The 18501-nt window shown below is 39.5% G+C and overlaps 1 protein-coding gene across 3 annotated transcripts in view; it reads left to right on the top strand.

Moving 5' to 3' along the window:
• FGD4 (FYVE, RhoGEF and PH domain containing 4) overlaps positions 1–18501 on the top strand; it is a 162723-nt gene that overhangs the window by 92329 nt on the left and 51893 nt on the right. For all 3 annotated transcript variants that reach the window (XM_008073739.2, XM_008073740.2, XM_008073741.2), the window contains exon 4: positions 4884–5391. In XM_008073739.2, coding sequence (XP_008071930.1) covers positions 4884–5391 — 508 coding nt within the window. The remainder of the gene's footprint in view (positions 1–4883; positions 5392–18501) is intronic.

The raw sequence follows: 18501 nt of genomic DNA, 5'->3' as shown, positions 1-18501 counted from the left end.
TGCCCAGGCGGGTCTCGAACCCACAGGCTCAGGCAATCCACTCACCTCAGCCTCCCAAAGGCGTGGGATTACAGGCTGAGCCACCGAGCCCGGCTAGTCCATGTATAATTAAACTGTTATACATAGAACAGTATTATTTAAACAGTGTATTAGTTCACTTTTATCCTGGAAGCCAAATCGTTTTTCATTCATTCCAGTGTAATATTTGGGAATGATATTCCATTAGGTAGTTTTATTATTTATTTGCAAGATTCATTGTTATTTATATAATGAAATCATAGCTTAGAAATACTTTGAGCTTTTTCTGGAAATTGTGACCAGGCACAAAACTGCAGTGTTCCTCATTTTTTAAATGGATCTATATTGAGTTACAAGTTCTGGAGAAAATTAACTTACAAGCCTATTTTCATTCCTGATAAATTATGGGAACATTGATCATAAATATTTCAACTTCAACATCTCCTCTGAAGTAGGAGCGTTTAATTCCCTTTAAAACATTTTTTGCTGTTCAGGGTAAGTTGATTTATCAGCATCAGAGAGTGGCCCCTCCTTTGTGCAGAGTTCAGGGCTTCTGCCCAGTAACTGCATACGTAAAGGCTGGAGCCCTGACCCTTGACATAGTGCATGCCTGAGCCTGCGTCCCTAGGTTTCAGGGGTGGTTTTGTGAGGCTTTGAAAAGGTCAGTATTCCAAAGGCTGCATCCTCTAATCCTCACCATGTTGGTAACCCATTTTTTGTATTGTTTGGATTCTGCTCTACACATGAAATATTCATAGTGCTTAATAATATCAGGATTTTTTTTTAACCCTTTCAAGCATCACAAATTCAATGTTATTTTTTTAATGCAAACCTTCAAGGTTTAATTGAAGGCGAGATGTGCTGTAATATACTTTTGATGTTTTAAGCAAATTTATTCTGAGTGCAGATAGGGTATACTCTTAAGTGTTTTGGAAAGTCTGATGAAGAAATATTATTTGTGATGGAGTCCACTGCCAATATGAAAAACAATGATGTGTTCTTAGTGAGGTGTTAACACTACAGACTGATCTTTAAAAGTGTCTGAGTGGGTCAATATTACATTGGATCTATTAGACTTTAGTGGGATATTTGTATTTACCGTTGAGTTATGTCCATGAGCCTGAAGGGGTGGTTTTTTCATTTTAACCCCTTGTTGTCAGAGCTTAAATTAGCACTGTAAAAAAGAAGGAGACCACCAGGCTCTGAGTTACCACAGGAAATTGACGGGAAGAACCAGCATCTGTTCACGTTTAGTCAGGATGGTCACAGACGGTCATCACACACTGCTGTTAAGATTTTACCAGCCGGGCTTGGTGGCTCAGCCTGTAATCCCACACCTTGGGAGGCTGAGGTGAGTGGATTGCCTGAGCCCGCGGGTTCGAGACTGGCCTGGGCAACTTAGTGAGACCTCATCTCTACAATAAATAAATAAAAAAAAAAATGAGCCGGGCGTGGTAGCGTGCGCCTGTAGTTCCAGCTACTTGGAAGGCTGAGGCGGAAAGGATCACCGAGCCCAGCAGTCGAGGCACGGTGGCCGGGAGCGATCACTGCACTCCAGTCTGGGCGACAGAGTGAGACTCCAACTCAAAAAAAAAAAAGATTTTACCTAAGTATTATAGTTTGCTCTAGTCAAAAATCCAGGCGACACTTTTATTAAGCTGAGAGATATGGAGTGATTCGATTTTTTTTTTTTTACCATGGTTTCCTTTCCTCCCTTTCTCCTTTTCTCCCTTCTTCCATCCTTCCCTCCATCCTTCCCTCCCTGTATCTCTCCCTCCCTCCTTGCCTTCCTTTCTTCCTCTTTCCTTCTCTTTTTTTTTCTTTCTCTCAGAGTAAGAGAGAATATTCTTTTTAACATAGGAAAGACATCAAGATTTTAGAAATAAATAACTTTTTTCTACAAACCAGAACATTGTATTTTCCCAAGAAAAAACTGCAGAGTCACCTGTCTTCTTTCATGGTTGGTATCCACAAAGCAGCAGGAATCTTTTAAGTACTGGCTCAGCTACTGCTTTTACTGAAACCTTCCCCACCTTGCCCTTACCCCACCATATATATACCCATGATATGACTTACTATAGGAAATTACTTTCCAGTTCTCACTCCAAGCATTTCTTTAGAAAAGACTTGGGCATGCTTAAGTGTGGTTCAGAGAATCTATTAAAGATCTTTCCACTAGACACTGATGTGTGCAGGAAGAGGAGGACAATTTGATTGAAATCTCCAAGGACTGCTTGGGAAATCATACAGGCCAAAGCTATATTATTCTAAACTGCAGATATCAAGGGCAGAGTGTGTGACATTTATATGACCCACCTCCAACTTTTACACATAGGTACTTCCCCCTGCTAAGTTTTTCCCTCCCTTCCTGTGGCACTGGACCTTACCTTATCTTTTTTCCTTTCCATCACTTTCTTGCTGTCTATCGTTACTTCCGGTGTCCATTCTCCTGTCCAGATCAGCAGGGACTGGGAAGGGTGGAGTGAAGAGAGAAGGCAAGGCACATCTCAGCAAAATGTCCTTGGGACTTGGCTGCTGTTTCCTCTTCCCACGCCTCCCCATCCCTCTCCTGTTACCTCCCAGCCTGCATTGTGGAAGGTACCAGCCCATTGTCCCCATATTTTGCCTGCATCCTATTCACCTGGTCCTCATTCTTTTTTTTTGAGAGTTGGAGTCTCGCTCTGTCGCCCAGACTGTAGTGCAGTGGCCGCCTCCGGCCAACGCAGCCTCAACCTGCTGGGCTCCGGCGATCCTTCCGCCTCAGCCTTCTCAGTAGCTGGAATTACAGGCATGCGCTACCACGCCCGGCTGATTTTTTTGATTTACTGTAGAGATGAGGTCTCACCGCCCAGGCGGGTCTCAAACCCACGGGCTCAGGCAATCCACTCACCTCCACCTCCCAAAGGCACGGGATTTCAGGCTGAGCCACTGAACCTGGCTACCTGGTCCTCATTCTATCCTTCTGACCCAATATATTATGATGTGGGTTGAAGTCCATGAGACTTAGAGTTGGACTGCATGGTTTGACCTCTGACTTTCCTGCTTTTTAGCTATGTGACACTAGCCACATTCTGTAATGTTCTATGCTGAAATTTCTCTATTTATGGGGCTCCCTGTTTTTTGTAATTATTGTGGGAATGAAACAAGATAATCAATGTAAAGAGCTCTTAGCATAGCTTGTGGTACTTAGTAAGCACTTAATAAGTGTTACCTGCTATTATTGTCACAATCATCATCAGAGTTATTCATATTTCATCAAATATTTATTGAGTACTTCCCATGTCAAGAACTGTGCTAAAAGGTAGGAATAAAGCAGTGAACAAGACAGCAAAATCTATACCCTCACAAAGTTTTCATCTCTGTTTCTTCTCCTCATTTAGAATACAGAAATTGCTCAAAGACCATAGCCCAAAGTTTTTGTCCCATTCCCTCCCCCATCCTTCCTGGAATCCTAGATTAAAATGTTATACAGGCCGGGCGCAAGTGGCTCATGCCTATAATCCCAGCACTTTGGGAGGCCGAGGTAAGAGGATTGCCTGAGCCCGTGGGTTCGAGACCAGCCTGAGCAACTTGGTGAGACCTTATCTTTACAATAAATCAGAAAAATTAGCTGGGCATGGTGGCACGTGCCTGTAGTTCCAGCTACTTGGAAGGCTGAGGCGGAAGGATCACCTGAGCCCAGCAGGTTAAAGTTGCGGTGACAGGGAGTATGCCACTGTACTCCAGCCTGGAGAATGAGACTCCAACTCAAAAAAAAAAACAAATATTTCCACAAGAACATTATCATTTACTGGGAATAAGGTTCCAATCTCTTATTAGTACTATTAGGACTACATATAATGTCAAGTAGTAATAAGCACTTTTTAAAAAAAGGTGTAGAGTGAGTGATGGAATGTGCCATTATAGATAGATGAATCTAGAAAAGCCTCTTTGAAGAAGTAATATGTAAGCAGAAACCTGAATGATGAGGAGTAAGCCATGTAATATTTGGGGGAGATTGCCCTGGGCAGAGAACAACAGCTGCGTAGACCCTAAGACATATACATTTGCAATTGGGAATGGGGAACAGCAAGGAGTATAGCAAGAGCAGAGTGAGTTAGGAAAGAAGGAAATAGAATAAGGCTGGAGCAATGGGGACTAGAGTATGGAGAGTTTCCTAGGCTGTCATCAGGAAGTCGTTTCTCCTTAGCGTGTGAGGAATCCCTTAGAGAGTTTTGATCTCTATGACTGACTTGTAGAGACTGGATTGGAAGGGATCGAGAATGGAAAAGAAGACACCAGTTAAAAGGATGGATAGTAAAAGTTTTTGAGAATAAAAGTAGGTGTTTGTTTTATAACCTGTTCATAAATTAAGGGCTGACTATTCCTATTTTTAGAATGTTAAGAAACATCAATAAGTTAAAATTTGGGGAAGAGAAGGTTTTTTATTAGATATAAGTATTTCTTACCTCTGTGTCTTTACTAACTAGTCACATTATTAAATAGCCCAAGAGAATGTTCCACATGCTCTGGGTAAAGCTCAGGCTGATCATCTTTATTTAAATTTTGATTTAAATGTGGACAGTCACTTGAACCCAGGAGTTGGAGGCTGCAGTAAGATACCAGCACACCAGAGCACTCCAGCTTTGGCATCAGAGTGAGCCCTTCCTTGTCTCTCAAAAAAATAAATAAATAACTGGGTAGCATCCCAAGAGACTGGGAACAACATTGAGAATATTCAAATTCATGTTTCTAAATCCATTAGAGATTGAAAAGAAAAGGAAAAAAAAACCACAAATGTCCCTTTCAACTGGAATGAGCTTGTTTTTATTCTAGAACTTTTCCATTCCATTGTTTTCACGCTTCCTTTGTATTTTATTTTTTAGCACATTATCAAATTATAGTGATTTGAAGAAAGATTCTGCCATGAACCTCAATGCTCCTAGAACTCCAGGAAGGCATGGATTGACAACCACACCTCAGCAAAAACTCCTCTCCCAGCACCCACCGCAGAAGCCGGGGAATGATACAGATCAGACTCAGAACGCACATACTTGTGTGGCCAATGGCATAATGGCAGCACAAAATCAGATGGAATGTGAAGAGGACCAAGCAGCCACTCTTAGTCCAGACACACCTGTTCAAACTTCTGAATCTTCGCTGGATACGCACATAGTGAACGGAGAAGGAGATGAAACTGCCGTGGGCCCTGCATCACCCACCACAAATGGCTGTGATGGAAATGCTTCCGACAGCAGCTGCAGGACTCCAGGCGTAGGCCCAGTGCTCTGCCTAGGAGAGGGAGGGGCAGAAACAGAAGCCAAGATACAAGAGAGGGAAAACGGAGAAAGCCCGCTGGAACTGGAACAGCTGGACCAGCAGCATGAGATGAAGGTAGAGCGTGAGACTAGCTCCCAAGGAGGGGGAAAGTGTGCCTATCCTACTGCTGTCTTAAAAAATCCCTTTCTAAGGGGGACACACACGAAAACAGAATTTATTTATAACAAATTGTATATTCTTATTTATTTATTTATTTATGTTTGTGTTGGAGTCTCACTCTGTGTCACCCAGGCTGGAGTGCAGTAGCACGCTCATGGCCACCCCAGCGTTGACCTGCTGGGCTCCAGCAATCCTTCCGTCTCAGCCTTCCAAGTAGCCGGAACTACAGGCACACATTACCCTGCCTGGCTGATTTTTGATTTATTATAGAGATGAGGTCTCATAAGTTGCCCAGGTTGGTCTCAAACCTGTGGTGAGCTCAGGCAATTCACTGGCCTTGGCCTCCCAAAGTGCTGGGATTACAGACTGAGCTGCCGAGCCTGGCCTGTTCTTACATATTTAAACTTGTCACCGTCAAAGTACTCTCTGTTTGATGCAGCACACCTATTAAGATGCTTTTTCCAGTGCTCAAAACCGTTTTTGATCTTGTCAATTTTGACACCTTTTAGTGCTTCTTCGTTTTTTGTTTTACCTCTTCCACATCAGCAAAACGGCAGAGCATTTCCCTTTGAGGAATTTTTTCATCAGGGAAACACAAGGTCACTCAGGGCAAGATTAGACCAATAGGAAGGGTGGGGCACGGAGGTCATGTCATTTTTGGTCAGAAGCTTCTTAACAATCAGTGTGTTGTGGGCAAGTACACTTGTAAATTACCCATCATGAAATGGGCAAATGCATTGAAAAATAATCTCCAAAAAGTAATTCACTGAAGCCAGATGCAGCATCTCACAATAACACTGGCTGGTACGTTGATGTTGATGGCTTCCTAGAACACTTACTTAGTGCAAAAAGCCTGTACTACAAGAGGTCCTGCCCACCAGAAAAAAATTCCGGTTTTTTTGGGTCCCTTTTGTATTTCAGAACACCTGTGAAATGAGTGAATCAGATCACCCACACCAGCAATTAAACTATTCTCAAGCTCTGACTGCTAATGAGTGTTTCCTTTACACTTTGAGGAGATATTTCTCTTTCTTTTTTTTTGGTGTAGTTTCTGTTGATATCTCTATTATAACTTCAAGAGTCAGAACAGTGTGGAGACTTTGCTATAGGAAAACCACAAACGTATTGTTTTTACATAGAAATATGTTCTCTGCTCTGACGTTGGTTCTGTGTCCCTAATATTTATAAGCTAAACATGAAGAAATTGTCTAATCTTTTTTTTCCCCAGAAGCTTCTAATCAAGCATTATAGAATAAATAGTTGGCCTATCAGATGAACTTACCATTAGTGAATGTTACTTTTGAGGACATAAATATGAAATTATTCACAGATTATAACTTTTTTTAGGCTTCTAATTTTTAAAAAAATTTCTAATTAATGTCCAATAATAAATGACCTGGTCTTTGAGTTTAGAAGGCCATTTAAAGATCATGTTAGTTCAGCAATTCCTTTATAGAAAAAGAAGCAGTTCCAGAAAGCTTAAGTGATTTTTCAAGGTCATTCTGCTTTTTGTAATCAATAATAGCTCACACCCCCTCGTGCTGTGACTCTCCAGCCGGTGTTGTGTCCCTGAAGCAACATGTCACAAACTTAAATGGCTAAATGGAAGAAATGTTAATGAATCCAGCAGCCGTGGGCAGTAAATTGGTGGGACTGTAGCGAACTAAACATTCATATCCCTTTTAAAAAGGGAAGTAGTTTGATCAGCTGTCTGGATAGTGTTTCTGCCCAAGGGCAAAATATCAGCTAACAAAGAGCTGGTTTGCAGGTGAAATGTATTCATAATTTACCTGTACTACAGCTAAAATTTTTGTGTCATTCCACTAATGAGGCCATTGCACTTTTTTTTTTTAAATCATGCTAGTATAGTGATTTGGGTGTATTAATAAATATGTCTTTTGCAAAGTACTTGGAGTTCCTTGGATAAAAGATGCAACATAAGCATCATCACAAATTTCCCTAGAATTAGAAAGCCATTTATACCTCTGAAGACAAGAAAAACATTTCCATTGTTTAGTCCCTCTTATTGATTGTTAGTAACTACATAGGAGAGTTGAACTGAAAATTTAACAATTTTAGAAATATTTGTAAATGACAAATCCAAGTCTTAATCTATGTAGGATTTTTTATGGTGCTGTGCCTTAATGGGCATTAACCTAAGCAGGAATTTTAAAGGACTTTTTTTTTTGTTGTGTGTTTTTCTGAGTCGGAGTCTCACTCCGTCACCCAGGCTGGAGTGCAGCGGAATGCTCACAGCCACCCCAGCGTCCACCTGCTGGGCTCAGGCGATCCTTCTGCCTCAGCTTTCCAAGGCTTGCACTACCATGCCTGGCTAATTTTTTGAATTATTGTAGAGATGAGATCTCACCAAGTTGCCCAGGCTGTTCTCGAACCCATGGACTCAGGCAATCCTCTCACTTCAGCCTCCCAAAGTGCTGGGATTACAGGCTTGAGCCACCACACCCAGCCAATTTAAAAGGACTTTTGCTAAAATAGAGAAAAAGTGTTGATTGGGTATTGAGAATTTTAACTGAAGTAAGACTTAACCTTATGGTACAATTTTCACTGACGATAAAAAAAAAAAAATCCAAAATATGCAAGGAGGCAATGGTTTATTTTCTTCCAGTTAGGGAAATTAATTTTAAATACTGACTCTCGAGCAGAGAAAGTTTAAATAAGGAAGTGGGTGGGAAAAAATGAGTCATACTTGGTAACATTATCTGAAACAGTAAAGAAACAGGACATTGCAAAGTGAATCTCTTTATATCTCAATATAGTGATAGATTTTAGTACATTTGTGCTTAGACCACGATGAAAGGAAGAGAAGGTTAGAACCAAGAAAACCTTTTACCGTTGGGATGATGCCACCAGCAAGTATTTGTAAAACCGTAAGAGCTGTTCTCATTAAGGGAAATATTTTAATTGGTGATTGATGCCTGTTGTTGGATGGTACTTTTTTTTCCCTGTCATATATTATTATGTATTCATTTTCATAGATGAGTCTTACGTGGTTGGGAGAGATTTAGTAGGAGTTTCCTATTAAACAAGTGAAACATGGTATGGTACAGCTGTCCTTTCTCCTGAATGGGCCTTCAAGCAGTGGGTGGTACATGCTATTTGTGGGAAGAAAGGGTACATTTTCTCATAGAACTGTCGATCTAAATATTACATGTCTCTAATTAAAATGGAATGTTAAGATTTCATATCTACATGGTGACAGTGTGTTCTGCTTTGCTGCTCTGATGTTTTTTTTATACTGCCTTTCCTTGTTCCTAAATACAAGCATAAATGTTAATAGTATTAAGATGGTAAAATTTATCAGGTGTATTTTGCTATAATTAAAAATGAAAAAAAATCTTAAAAAGTAAAAACATTAGTAATAGGTAGTGGACCAAATAATTGGAGCCAGGAAATCTTGATGCTACTTTTGGCTTGTCCACTAACTAGCTGTAGGAGCTTGAACCGGTTTATTTGTGTGTTTAGTTAAGGGATATATACTGTGTATCTTAAAGCCTTTACCAGTGATAATAATTCCATGTTCTTATATGTAGGTATATTTCCTTGCCTTCCATTTTATCAGCTGCTTCTTAAACAGTCTTAAGTGTTGAACTTTTATGATACAGTAAAATATTTTAAGTTTTAATATGCAGACAACTGAAAAATTACTTTCATCTGTATATAAGTAGATATAGAGATTTATATCATAATAGTCTTCAGTTTCATTTAAACTAGTGTTAAATTAAATGGACATTTTTCTCATGCCCATAGGAGAAAGGAAAGGAGAGGATGGGGAATGAAAGAAAGTACAGCAGAATTGCAAAGGTAGTTCAGGAAAATAGATGCATATTGAAATGTGTTATGAACAGTCATTAATAACTGACTTGAAGATAGCCTCAGCTTGTAAACTGTTTTGCTGATGATCAAAATGTCAGATAATCAGAATGGCATTTACTGGTGGATATAGAATGCTGGCATATCATAGGGCAAGCAGTATTATAATTCCTGTCTGGTGTGATTAATTTGGGTTATCATAAATAGCTTAAACTATATTAATTATACTCTGAGACTTCAGTAAATGGGTCAATACATCTTAGAGTGAATTTCATGAAAAATGATTTACCGTTTTTCAGATCTGTATACTTCTATGGATAAGCTTTACTTGTCTAGAAATCCACTATGTGAAATGTTGCTTTCATTATAAATGAACATTTAGCTTTACAATTTCATGAGTCTTTTAATACCAGAATGTATTTCAAAGTGTTGAATTGGTAGGTTTTTCTCAGATTTATTCCAAGTGTTTGCTTCTTCTAGATTTCCTAGAGTAACCAAATATAAATGTGTAGAGTTGTACTTTTTTAAGACTAATAAATAACCAATCTGTTTTTGGCAACATACTCAAAGTAGTAATGTATTAAAACTCTAATAATAACAGTTTTATCAAGAATATAACAGAGGCAGATCAAAATATGTTAATCCTACATTTGACCAAAAAGGAAAGAAATTATCGATAAAGTGGGAAGAAAGAGGTATCCACAAACGTAGAGACTTATGGAAGCATTATTATTTTTTTAAAGTAAGTGTTCATTTCCTGGTTGCTTCTGACTTTTAATTACCATTTTACTTATTATATTTTTATATAAGCCTTGAGGGTTTATAGTTGTTGAACATACTATAATAAAAGCTAAGGAGAAAATTATTTCTTGGCGAAAAGAATGACAGGATCAAATTGCAAATAGAAAAACAGGTGCTATAATCCAATTTAACTTTTTTTTCTTTTTTGTGCCATTTCTGTTCACTAAGTTTGTTCTTAAAATTATTAATTTTATAGAATGCAATGTGAGGTATCAGTGTTTTCTGGGAGTTAAAATATAATGCTTACCTTGGTGAGGTATTTCTTATACTGGGCAACATGTTCTTTTTTTGTAAGCTTTCAATTTCTCTCTGTTAATGTCTTAAATAATAAAGAGGACAGCTATTGAGGTCTTGTTAGAGTTAAAGACAAATAGTAATATACTTTTTAGCTGTTTCTTTTATTTCCAAATCAGCTTTAATTCCAAGAAAGTAAAGTTACAAGCAAAAGAATATTCCAGCTTGACAGTCAATGTTTTGTTATTGCTAGTATTACAATGAAAGCTCCAGCTGAAGTTGCAGGAGTTTTAAAATGGTGTGTAAAATAATGGAAAATTTGCCTTACTAACCATGTGGATAGTACATAAAAATCTGGAAGGCAGCTTTTCTTTATTCACTTAGAACTGAATGGTGAACTCAGAAACTTCTTTATTTTGTGGCTACTCTGTTTACTATGTTGGAGGAATAAGAAAGAAAAATGAGAAAAAAAGAACGTTAAATTTGAAAATTCAGAGTCCCAGTCTCACGCTCCTGGGCGCCAGAAACACAGAAATGAACTAGACAAGTCCAGCCCACAAAGCCTCAGTCTACTGAGGGGAGAGAGACTTCAAAAAGGAAGTGCTTTGGACACTTATGTGCTTAAGACAGTTATGCCTCAGGAGTAGAGTTGAGGGGCAGGCTGCTGAGAAGCAGGTAAAGCAGGCTTGAAGAAAGAGTAGGAGACTGCTTGTTCTCAAGGATATACTAGAATGGGATGAGCAGTAAGCAGAGGCAAGAGGATGGATGGATGCCATGTTGGGAGAATATTTCTGACTTCAGAATCAGGGCTGAATGGCTATAGAGACAAGTATTAGGGGTAAAGGGGCAGAGTTTAAAAAGAGTAAGCCAAGGACAAACTGCAACGGGCTTGTATACCTACTAGGAACTTACATGTTGCTTTTCCTGAAAACAATAGAGACGTTTTAAAAAACTGATTAAAAGTTAATCATCCACGTTGAAAAAGAGGAAAATGCTGCAAAGCATAAAAAATATCTAAAAACCACTCATAATTCCGCCTCTCAGAGAGAACTGCTTAGACATTTCACATTCCAGCTTGTTTTTCTGAGTGGTTTGAAAAAACATGTTCGATAGCATAATGTATGGTCACTCTGTATCCTGTTTTGTTGGCTTAAATATAGGTATTTTCCTATGTTAATTCAAACGTTCCCTAGGCCTAGTAGTATCTGGCCTCAGAAACACTTGATTAAAGCATGGAAGTGACATAATGACACATCTGTGAGTTTTAGAAAAATGAGTCAGATGAATGGAAAAACAGATGGAGCAGGGTACATGGTTAGGAAGCAACTGCGCTAGTCCAGGTGTCGGAGGAGGGCCTGGTCGAGGCAGGGGGGTATTGACAACAAAGAGATTCTAAGGACCCTGTGACTGGATATAGGGAGACAGTCAAGTTCAACTCATAGCCTGGATGAACTGGCAGATGGTGTGCCATTTAATGAACTTCAAGGGAGTAGAAAGAAACACCTACTTTGTGGGCAAAAAAAAGGAAATTAGATTTCGACATACTGAATTTGAGGAACTTCTTGGAAGTCCAGGTAGAGACGTCTGCTATAAAAAATGGAAAATTCTTGAGGCATTACGATTTATGATTAAGCATGAAAGCTTTGGAATTAAGAGACCTGAGTTCAAATTCCAGCTCCATCATTTCCCAGCTAAGTAACCATGTATATGTCATTTTACCACAATTCTCCAGGCCATGGTTTCCTGCCTGACATGATAATGAAATAATTGGGGTGGCAGACAGGGAGGTAATGGTGGGATGACAGGAAGCAGTAGAGTTGCTAATTAGGTTAGCTTTGTACTACTAAATTTATGGCACCTTCAGAACATCCATTTGGAGACATTAATTGAGCAAGTGGAAATAGGGACCTGGAACCCAGGAAGGAGGGTAGGAATGTAAGAGGATGTGGATATGGTTAATGTGGCTAAAGCAGAATATTGAGGAATAGGAGGCAAGCCCTGGACTGAGCCATGGGTAGCACAGACATAATGGAAAGGGAACAGAATGAGAAGAAAAAGAAAAGAGAGCAGTGTTTGGGAAGCACAGGGCTGGAGGGGGTAGAAGGATACAGGCATATGGATTGGGCTTTAAGGAAAAAAGCATGGTCAACATTGAGAATATGAAACCAGGAGTTACCTGGTAACTTAGGCCTTTAGTGGGACTTTATGGCTACTAGCTAGTATACTAGCATATTAACTCAGTGAACTTGGATAATTGAATCAGCTCTTTTTTACATCAAGTTGCTCTCACTGTAGTATGCACAGAGATAAGTTTGCATGCCTCTTCTTATTCAGGGCTCCTATATTTTGTTTATTTCTCTTGTCTGAGGATCATCGGTTATTACCACATGGTACACTCTCATTAGTGTGTATAAAGTCAGAGAATTATCATCAGAAATATTGATAAACAACAGCATTACTTTGATGCCCTATCTAGACTTGAGATAGGTTAATTCAGTTATTGAATGTGTTTATATATTAAATTCTTCTTGGTGCCTGTTCTTTCATTTTTGCAACACCTGAAGGACAGGTTAGTCTATGTATACTAACCTGAGAGACCAAAGTTGTTCTCTCTGCACCAGCACTTCTTGTCTGATCCTGTGCAAGTAACCAAACTTTCCTTCTCTCTGTAAGCTCTATTTCTCCCTCTTCCCTGCCGTATCTCAAAAGAATGTAATTGAAACCTTCAGATTAAAACTCTCACTTGCCTATTCCCCTGCCTCATTTCATGGTTTGAATCAGATAGTGTGGAGGATGTAAGTTTGGGAAAATATTGGTGGTAGGTCACAAGTAGGCTTGGACTTCCCTCCCAAAGGTTTTGTGAATGATCATGCTAAGGTGACAGACTGCTTATATTTGTGACACTATATTATGAAGCATTTAGAAAGGAGTAACATATGCATGTCATAAGTGGGGAGTGGTGTTCTGTTTTTAATCATGTGGACCTCGTGATAAATTCCCTGCTGATTATAAGTCTTTGCTGAGATCCCCATGACCTTTTTTTTTAAAGTTGAAGTCTCGCTCTTGTCGCCCAGGCTGGAGTGCAGTGGCATACTCATGGCCACTGCAGCCTTCACTGCTGGGCTTAGGCTATCCTTCTGCCTCAGCCTTCTAAGTAGCAGAAACTACAGATGCTTGCCACCATGCCCAGCTAGTTTTTGTGATTTATTGTACAAATGAGGTCTTACCACGTTGCCCAGACTGGTCTCGAACCCCCAGGCTCAGGCAATCCTCTCTCCTTGGCCTCCCAAAGTACTGGGATTACAGGCTGAGCCACTGCGTCTGGCCCCCATGACCTTTTTTATGGTATTATTGTATGATCTTATTTGAATATGTCATATGTGTTTTAGTCCTCTACCATCTGACTTTCTTGTTCCCCAAATCCAGGGACGGGGAGGGTTCTCTTCATACAAAACGCTGTAGCGAAGCATTAACTTTGTTTTCCCAGACCTGAGTTTGGATCCTTGCTCAGTTACTTAGCCTCGTAATGACACGGCTACCTCATCTGTAAAATGATTGTGGGGTATTGTGAAGATTACATGAGATACTTCCTGTGAAGCACAGAGAATAGTGCACATAAGTTCTCGTTAAATAGTTGTGGTCGTGATGTCTCTTATTTGTAATAGCTTCCCTTGATTTCCCACTTTTTTGTTTAGTGAAAAAGAATTTGCAGAATTTTGAACTAGTCCAGAGGAAAGGTACCTAACACAAGTTAGAGGTTTTAAAATGCTTTTTCAGATGATAGGCCAATTATGTGACATTCAGATATCATTGTGATCTAACTGTAAATTATTATCAGCCTGTAGCCACGCTTAAGACTTTGATGCCTGACAAGACATATGAAATGACATATCAAAATTCTGGTTAATATCATGAATTATGGTACAAAAATCAACTTTTTTCCCCCCTGAGTTAACTCAATTCTTTTTTTTTAAATAAAAAAATGGGCTAGGCATGGTGACTCACGCCTATAATCCCAGCACTTTGGGAGGCTGAGGTGAGAGGATTGCCTGAGTCCATGGGTTCGAAACCAGCCTGGGCAACTTGGTGAGACCTAATCTCTACAATAAGTCAAAAAATTAGCCGGGCGTGGTGGCACGTGCCTGTAGTTCCAGCTACTTGGAAGACTGAGGCAAAAGGATCACCTGAGCCCAGCAGGTCGAGGCTGCGGTGGCCATGAGCATGCCACTACATTTCAGCCTGGGATACAGAGTGAGACACCAACTCAAAAGAAAAGATTAAAAAAATAATAATAAAATAATGGACTCCAGGGACCACAGAGATGTGTGTACCTGTGCAAAACTACACCCTCCTCCATAGAATATAATGAACTGACAACAGATTGGCACAGAAACTCACCGAGATCAACATTCATTCAGATGCTGTAAACCTGATAATTTTCACAGGTCATTTACATACATATTATATTAAATATAACCTGTAATGAATAGATGGGAAAAGCTTCGAGAACTTTTAGTAATTTTGAGCAAATGTTTTTTGAAAAAAAGGGTTCTGCCTGCTTAAAATGACATCACACATGAGAACATGTGTAGAAGAGTTATAAAGCTTAATATCAATAACTGATTCATTTTTTTCATCATTGAAGATTTTGCCCCTAAAGCATCTCTCAGAAAACTATCATTGGTCTTTTAGCATTTACAGACTTCTTCCCAGAACATCTGCTCCCCTGCTTGGTAGTTTTGAGGCATGTGGCAGGCGGATGGCACTAAGATTTTCAAGAATGAATTGCTGGCTCCACACAAGCATTTTCTGCCTGTCCAGTTAATGAACTCTGTGAGCTGCAGCAGGGGTTCTTTGTTCTGCCTTCTGCCATATGGGAGAGTCATGCCAAGAGGTCTGAAAAGAGCTGCAGGAGCTTGTGACGTCTGCAAATGGGGAGGCAGGACTGATGCTGCAGTGTATTCATGAACCAGTAGGGTACTGTGACCAACAGCCAGGCTGAACCTAAGCCTGAAGAGAAGGGAGCAGATCTCTCCTCGGGGGTGCTGGAGTTGGCAAGGCATAGGAGTAGCCTAGGAAGTGCACTGAGCAAAAAGAAAAAAAAAATTTTTGTTTGCATACTCTATTCTCGTAAAAGGAGTGTACCTTACTTTTTCAATTCTGGTAGTTTAGATATCCTCTAAATGTATTTTTGTTTTGAGACAATAACCAGGGAATCACCTGGACGCAGTGGCTCATGTCTGTAATCCCAATACTTTGGGAAGCCAAGGTTGGAGAATAACTTGAGCCCAGAGTTTGAAAGAAACGTCTGGGCAACATAGCAAGATCTCATCTCTACAAAAAATACAAAGATTAGACAGGTGTGGTGGCACATGCCTATAGTCCCAGCTACTCAGGAGGCTGAGGTGGAAGGATCGCCTGAGTCTAGGAGGTCGAGGCTTCAGTGAGTCAAGATTGTGCCACTGCACTCCAGCCTGAGCCACAGAGTGGGACCCTGTCTCTGTCTCTCTCTCTCACACACATACCCGCCCCCCCAGATAATCAGCTTTCAATTTATGAGTAGTGTGTATGAATTTGCAAGTTTTTAAATAATACCTTTAGTGTAAGTAGGGATGTGAAAAGTAAGGTGCTTTTTAAATAGCATTTATGAAAAATAATAAATTACTTATTTATATTTTATAAATTAGTTTGAAAATTCAAGGCTGTTTATTAGGCTTCACTAGGAAAAAAACGGGATTATTTATTAAATCAATACTGTGTAACCATTACTATTTCCCAAAGAATCATAAGAATAAATGACTTCTTAGCAAAGTGCTAAGCACAATAGTGGTTGTATAATTCTAAAGTGCCAAATATTAAGAAACAACATTTACCTATTTAACTTTTCTATTAAAAAAATTCACACTACAGCCCCAGTGTGCCAGCAATTTTAAATTACATTATCTATTGCTTATGCATAATTCTAATAGAGTAATAATAAAGTCCCATGCATGCAAACAAGTGATACATTTTTCCTTAGATGTACTTACGATGAATTTCCATAAATAAAATAATTTTTAAAGTCGGAAGCCACTATTTTTTTTTTTTTTTGAGTTGGAGTCTCACTCTGTCGCTCAGACTGGAGTGCAGTGCACGCTCCCAGCCACCCCAGCCTCGACCTGCTGGGCTCCGGTGATCCTTCCACCCCAGCCTTCCAAGTAGCTGGAACTACAGGCGCGCGCTACCACACCCGGGTAATATTTTTGATTTATTGTAGAAATGAGGTCTCGTCAAGTTGCCCAGGTGGGTCTCGAACCCACATGCTCAGGCAACTCACTCACCTCGGCCTCCCAAGGCACAGGATTACAGGCTGAGCCACCGAGCCCGGCAAAAGCCACTATTTTTTATTTTATTTACTTACATATTTTTGTAAAGATGAGATCTCAATATGTTGCCCAGGCTTGTCTTGAATTTCTGAACTGAAGCAATCCTCCTGCCTCGGCCTCCCAAAGTGCTAGGGTTTCAGGTGTGAGCCACCATGCCTAGCCTCACTATTATTATTATTGTTATTACTACATCAAAATGACTGACTTTTGTACACCTGATGATTATTGAGATGCTGAAAAGTTTGCTTTAAACAGAATCAATGTTGGAAAAACAATATATAAATGAAGATATATAGTAGTACCACATTTCATTTTTAGGTGGGTTTTATAAGCAGATAGTTTGTGTTTTGTCAGTCTGTCTACTTATAGGCACATTATCAAAATCTGGGTTTTGATGCAGAGGAGATTGAGAATGAGAGCTAAGCTATATCATAAATAGTTACTTTAACTCATAGATTCTCGTTTATGATTGGGATCTTTATATAGTCAACTTTCTAGCTGTGTGACCTTGGGTAAGTTACCTGGCCTCTTTGAGCCTCAGGATTTTGTTTTGTTATGTGTGTCCTGCCTGTAAAAATAGAAATAATAATGGTACCTGTGTTGTAAGGATTAGTCAATTTATATAAAATAATTATAACAGTGTCTGGCACATAACAATCAATGAATGATTAAGCATTAGCCTTTATTATGGTGGTTTATTATTGCTGTTATGAATCACCTAAAGCAAGACTCCATGAGTCCGTGATTTCCTCATCCTCACCTCAAAATCCCTAGTAACTTTTCTGCAAACCTGTAAATAAATAAGTGATTAAGCCATAAGTCATCAGCAAGCTTACTTTTTGCTTATCTCTGTGCTGGTTTTGGCAAGGTCAGGGACCTGATGTGTAGAAGACCATCTGTGTGGAGGGAGGATAACCTTTCTAATAATTGCTGGCATCCCCCTTGGATTTTGCAAAATATGACCAGGAGACCCACAGTTTGCCAAGTTCAGCTAAAGTATGCTTTGTAGTCAGCAAAGATTGTTTCTTATAAACTTCCTATTTAAGATCCTATAGGACTGTGGAAACCTCAGGGGTAACTTCACTGCACAGCAATAAAATAGACAGGTCTGTTAGTTAGCATAGTCTCTGACTCAGGAAAGAGGTATTATTTTATCATGCATAAGTTCTGCTGGATTCTTTTCTTTAAAGCTATTGTTAGAACTAGAGTTGGAACAATTAAGAATATGAGTAAATCAAAAAGATACATTGCCACTATTAGAATTAAACTAAGGGCGTCAAAAGAACAAACTACTGATACTAATAACAACATGAATGTATCTCAAGTGCATTTTGCAAGATTCAAAAGGCACATGCAGTGTGATTCCATTTACGTGACATTATGGAAAAGGACAGATCAGTGGTTACCAGGAGCTGGTGGCACAAGCAGAGTTGGGAGAGTGTTGACTGCGAAGGGGCACAAGAACAATTGAAGCATGATGGAAATACTTTGCATCTTGACTGTTGTAGTGGTACTGTGATTGTATGCATTTGTCCAAACTCCTAGAACTGTGTATTTAACCCTCAAGTATATTTGTATAACCTTGATAGTTTCATGATGACAAGAACATTTTTTTCTTGTTAGCTGCTCTGCCTCCTGTGTCTACTACAATGCTTCAATAAAAACATCAACATTCAATAAAATATTGCCAAAGAAATGAATGAATAGCGTTTTCACATACCTTTTTTTTTTGAGTTGGAGTCTCACTCTGTCACCCAGGCTGGAGGGCAGTGGCACAGTCCTGGCTACCGCAGCCTTGACCTGCTGGGCTCCGGCGATCCTTCCACCTTAACCT

The sequence above is a fragment of the Carlito syrichta genome, unplaced genomic scaffold (assembly GCF_000164805.1).
Source record: "Carlito syrichta isolate Samal-C Ts95f unplaced genomic scaffold, Tarsius_syrichta-2.0.1 Scaffold316039, whole genome shotgun sequence".
NCBI lineage: Eukaryota > Metazoa > Chordata > Mammalia > Primates > Tarsiidae > Carlito > Carlito syrichta.
This window is presented reverse-complemented; position numbering and strand designations above follow the sequence as displayed.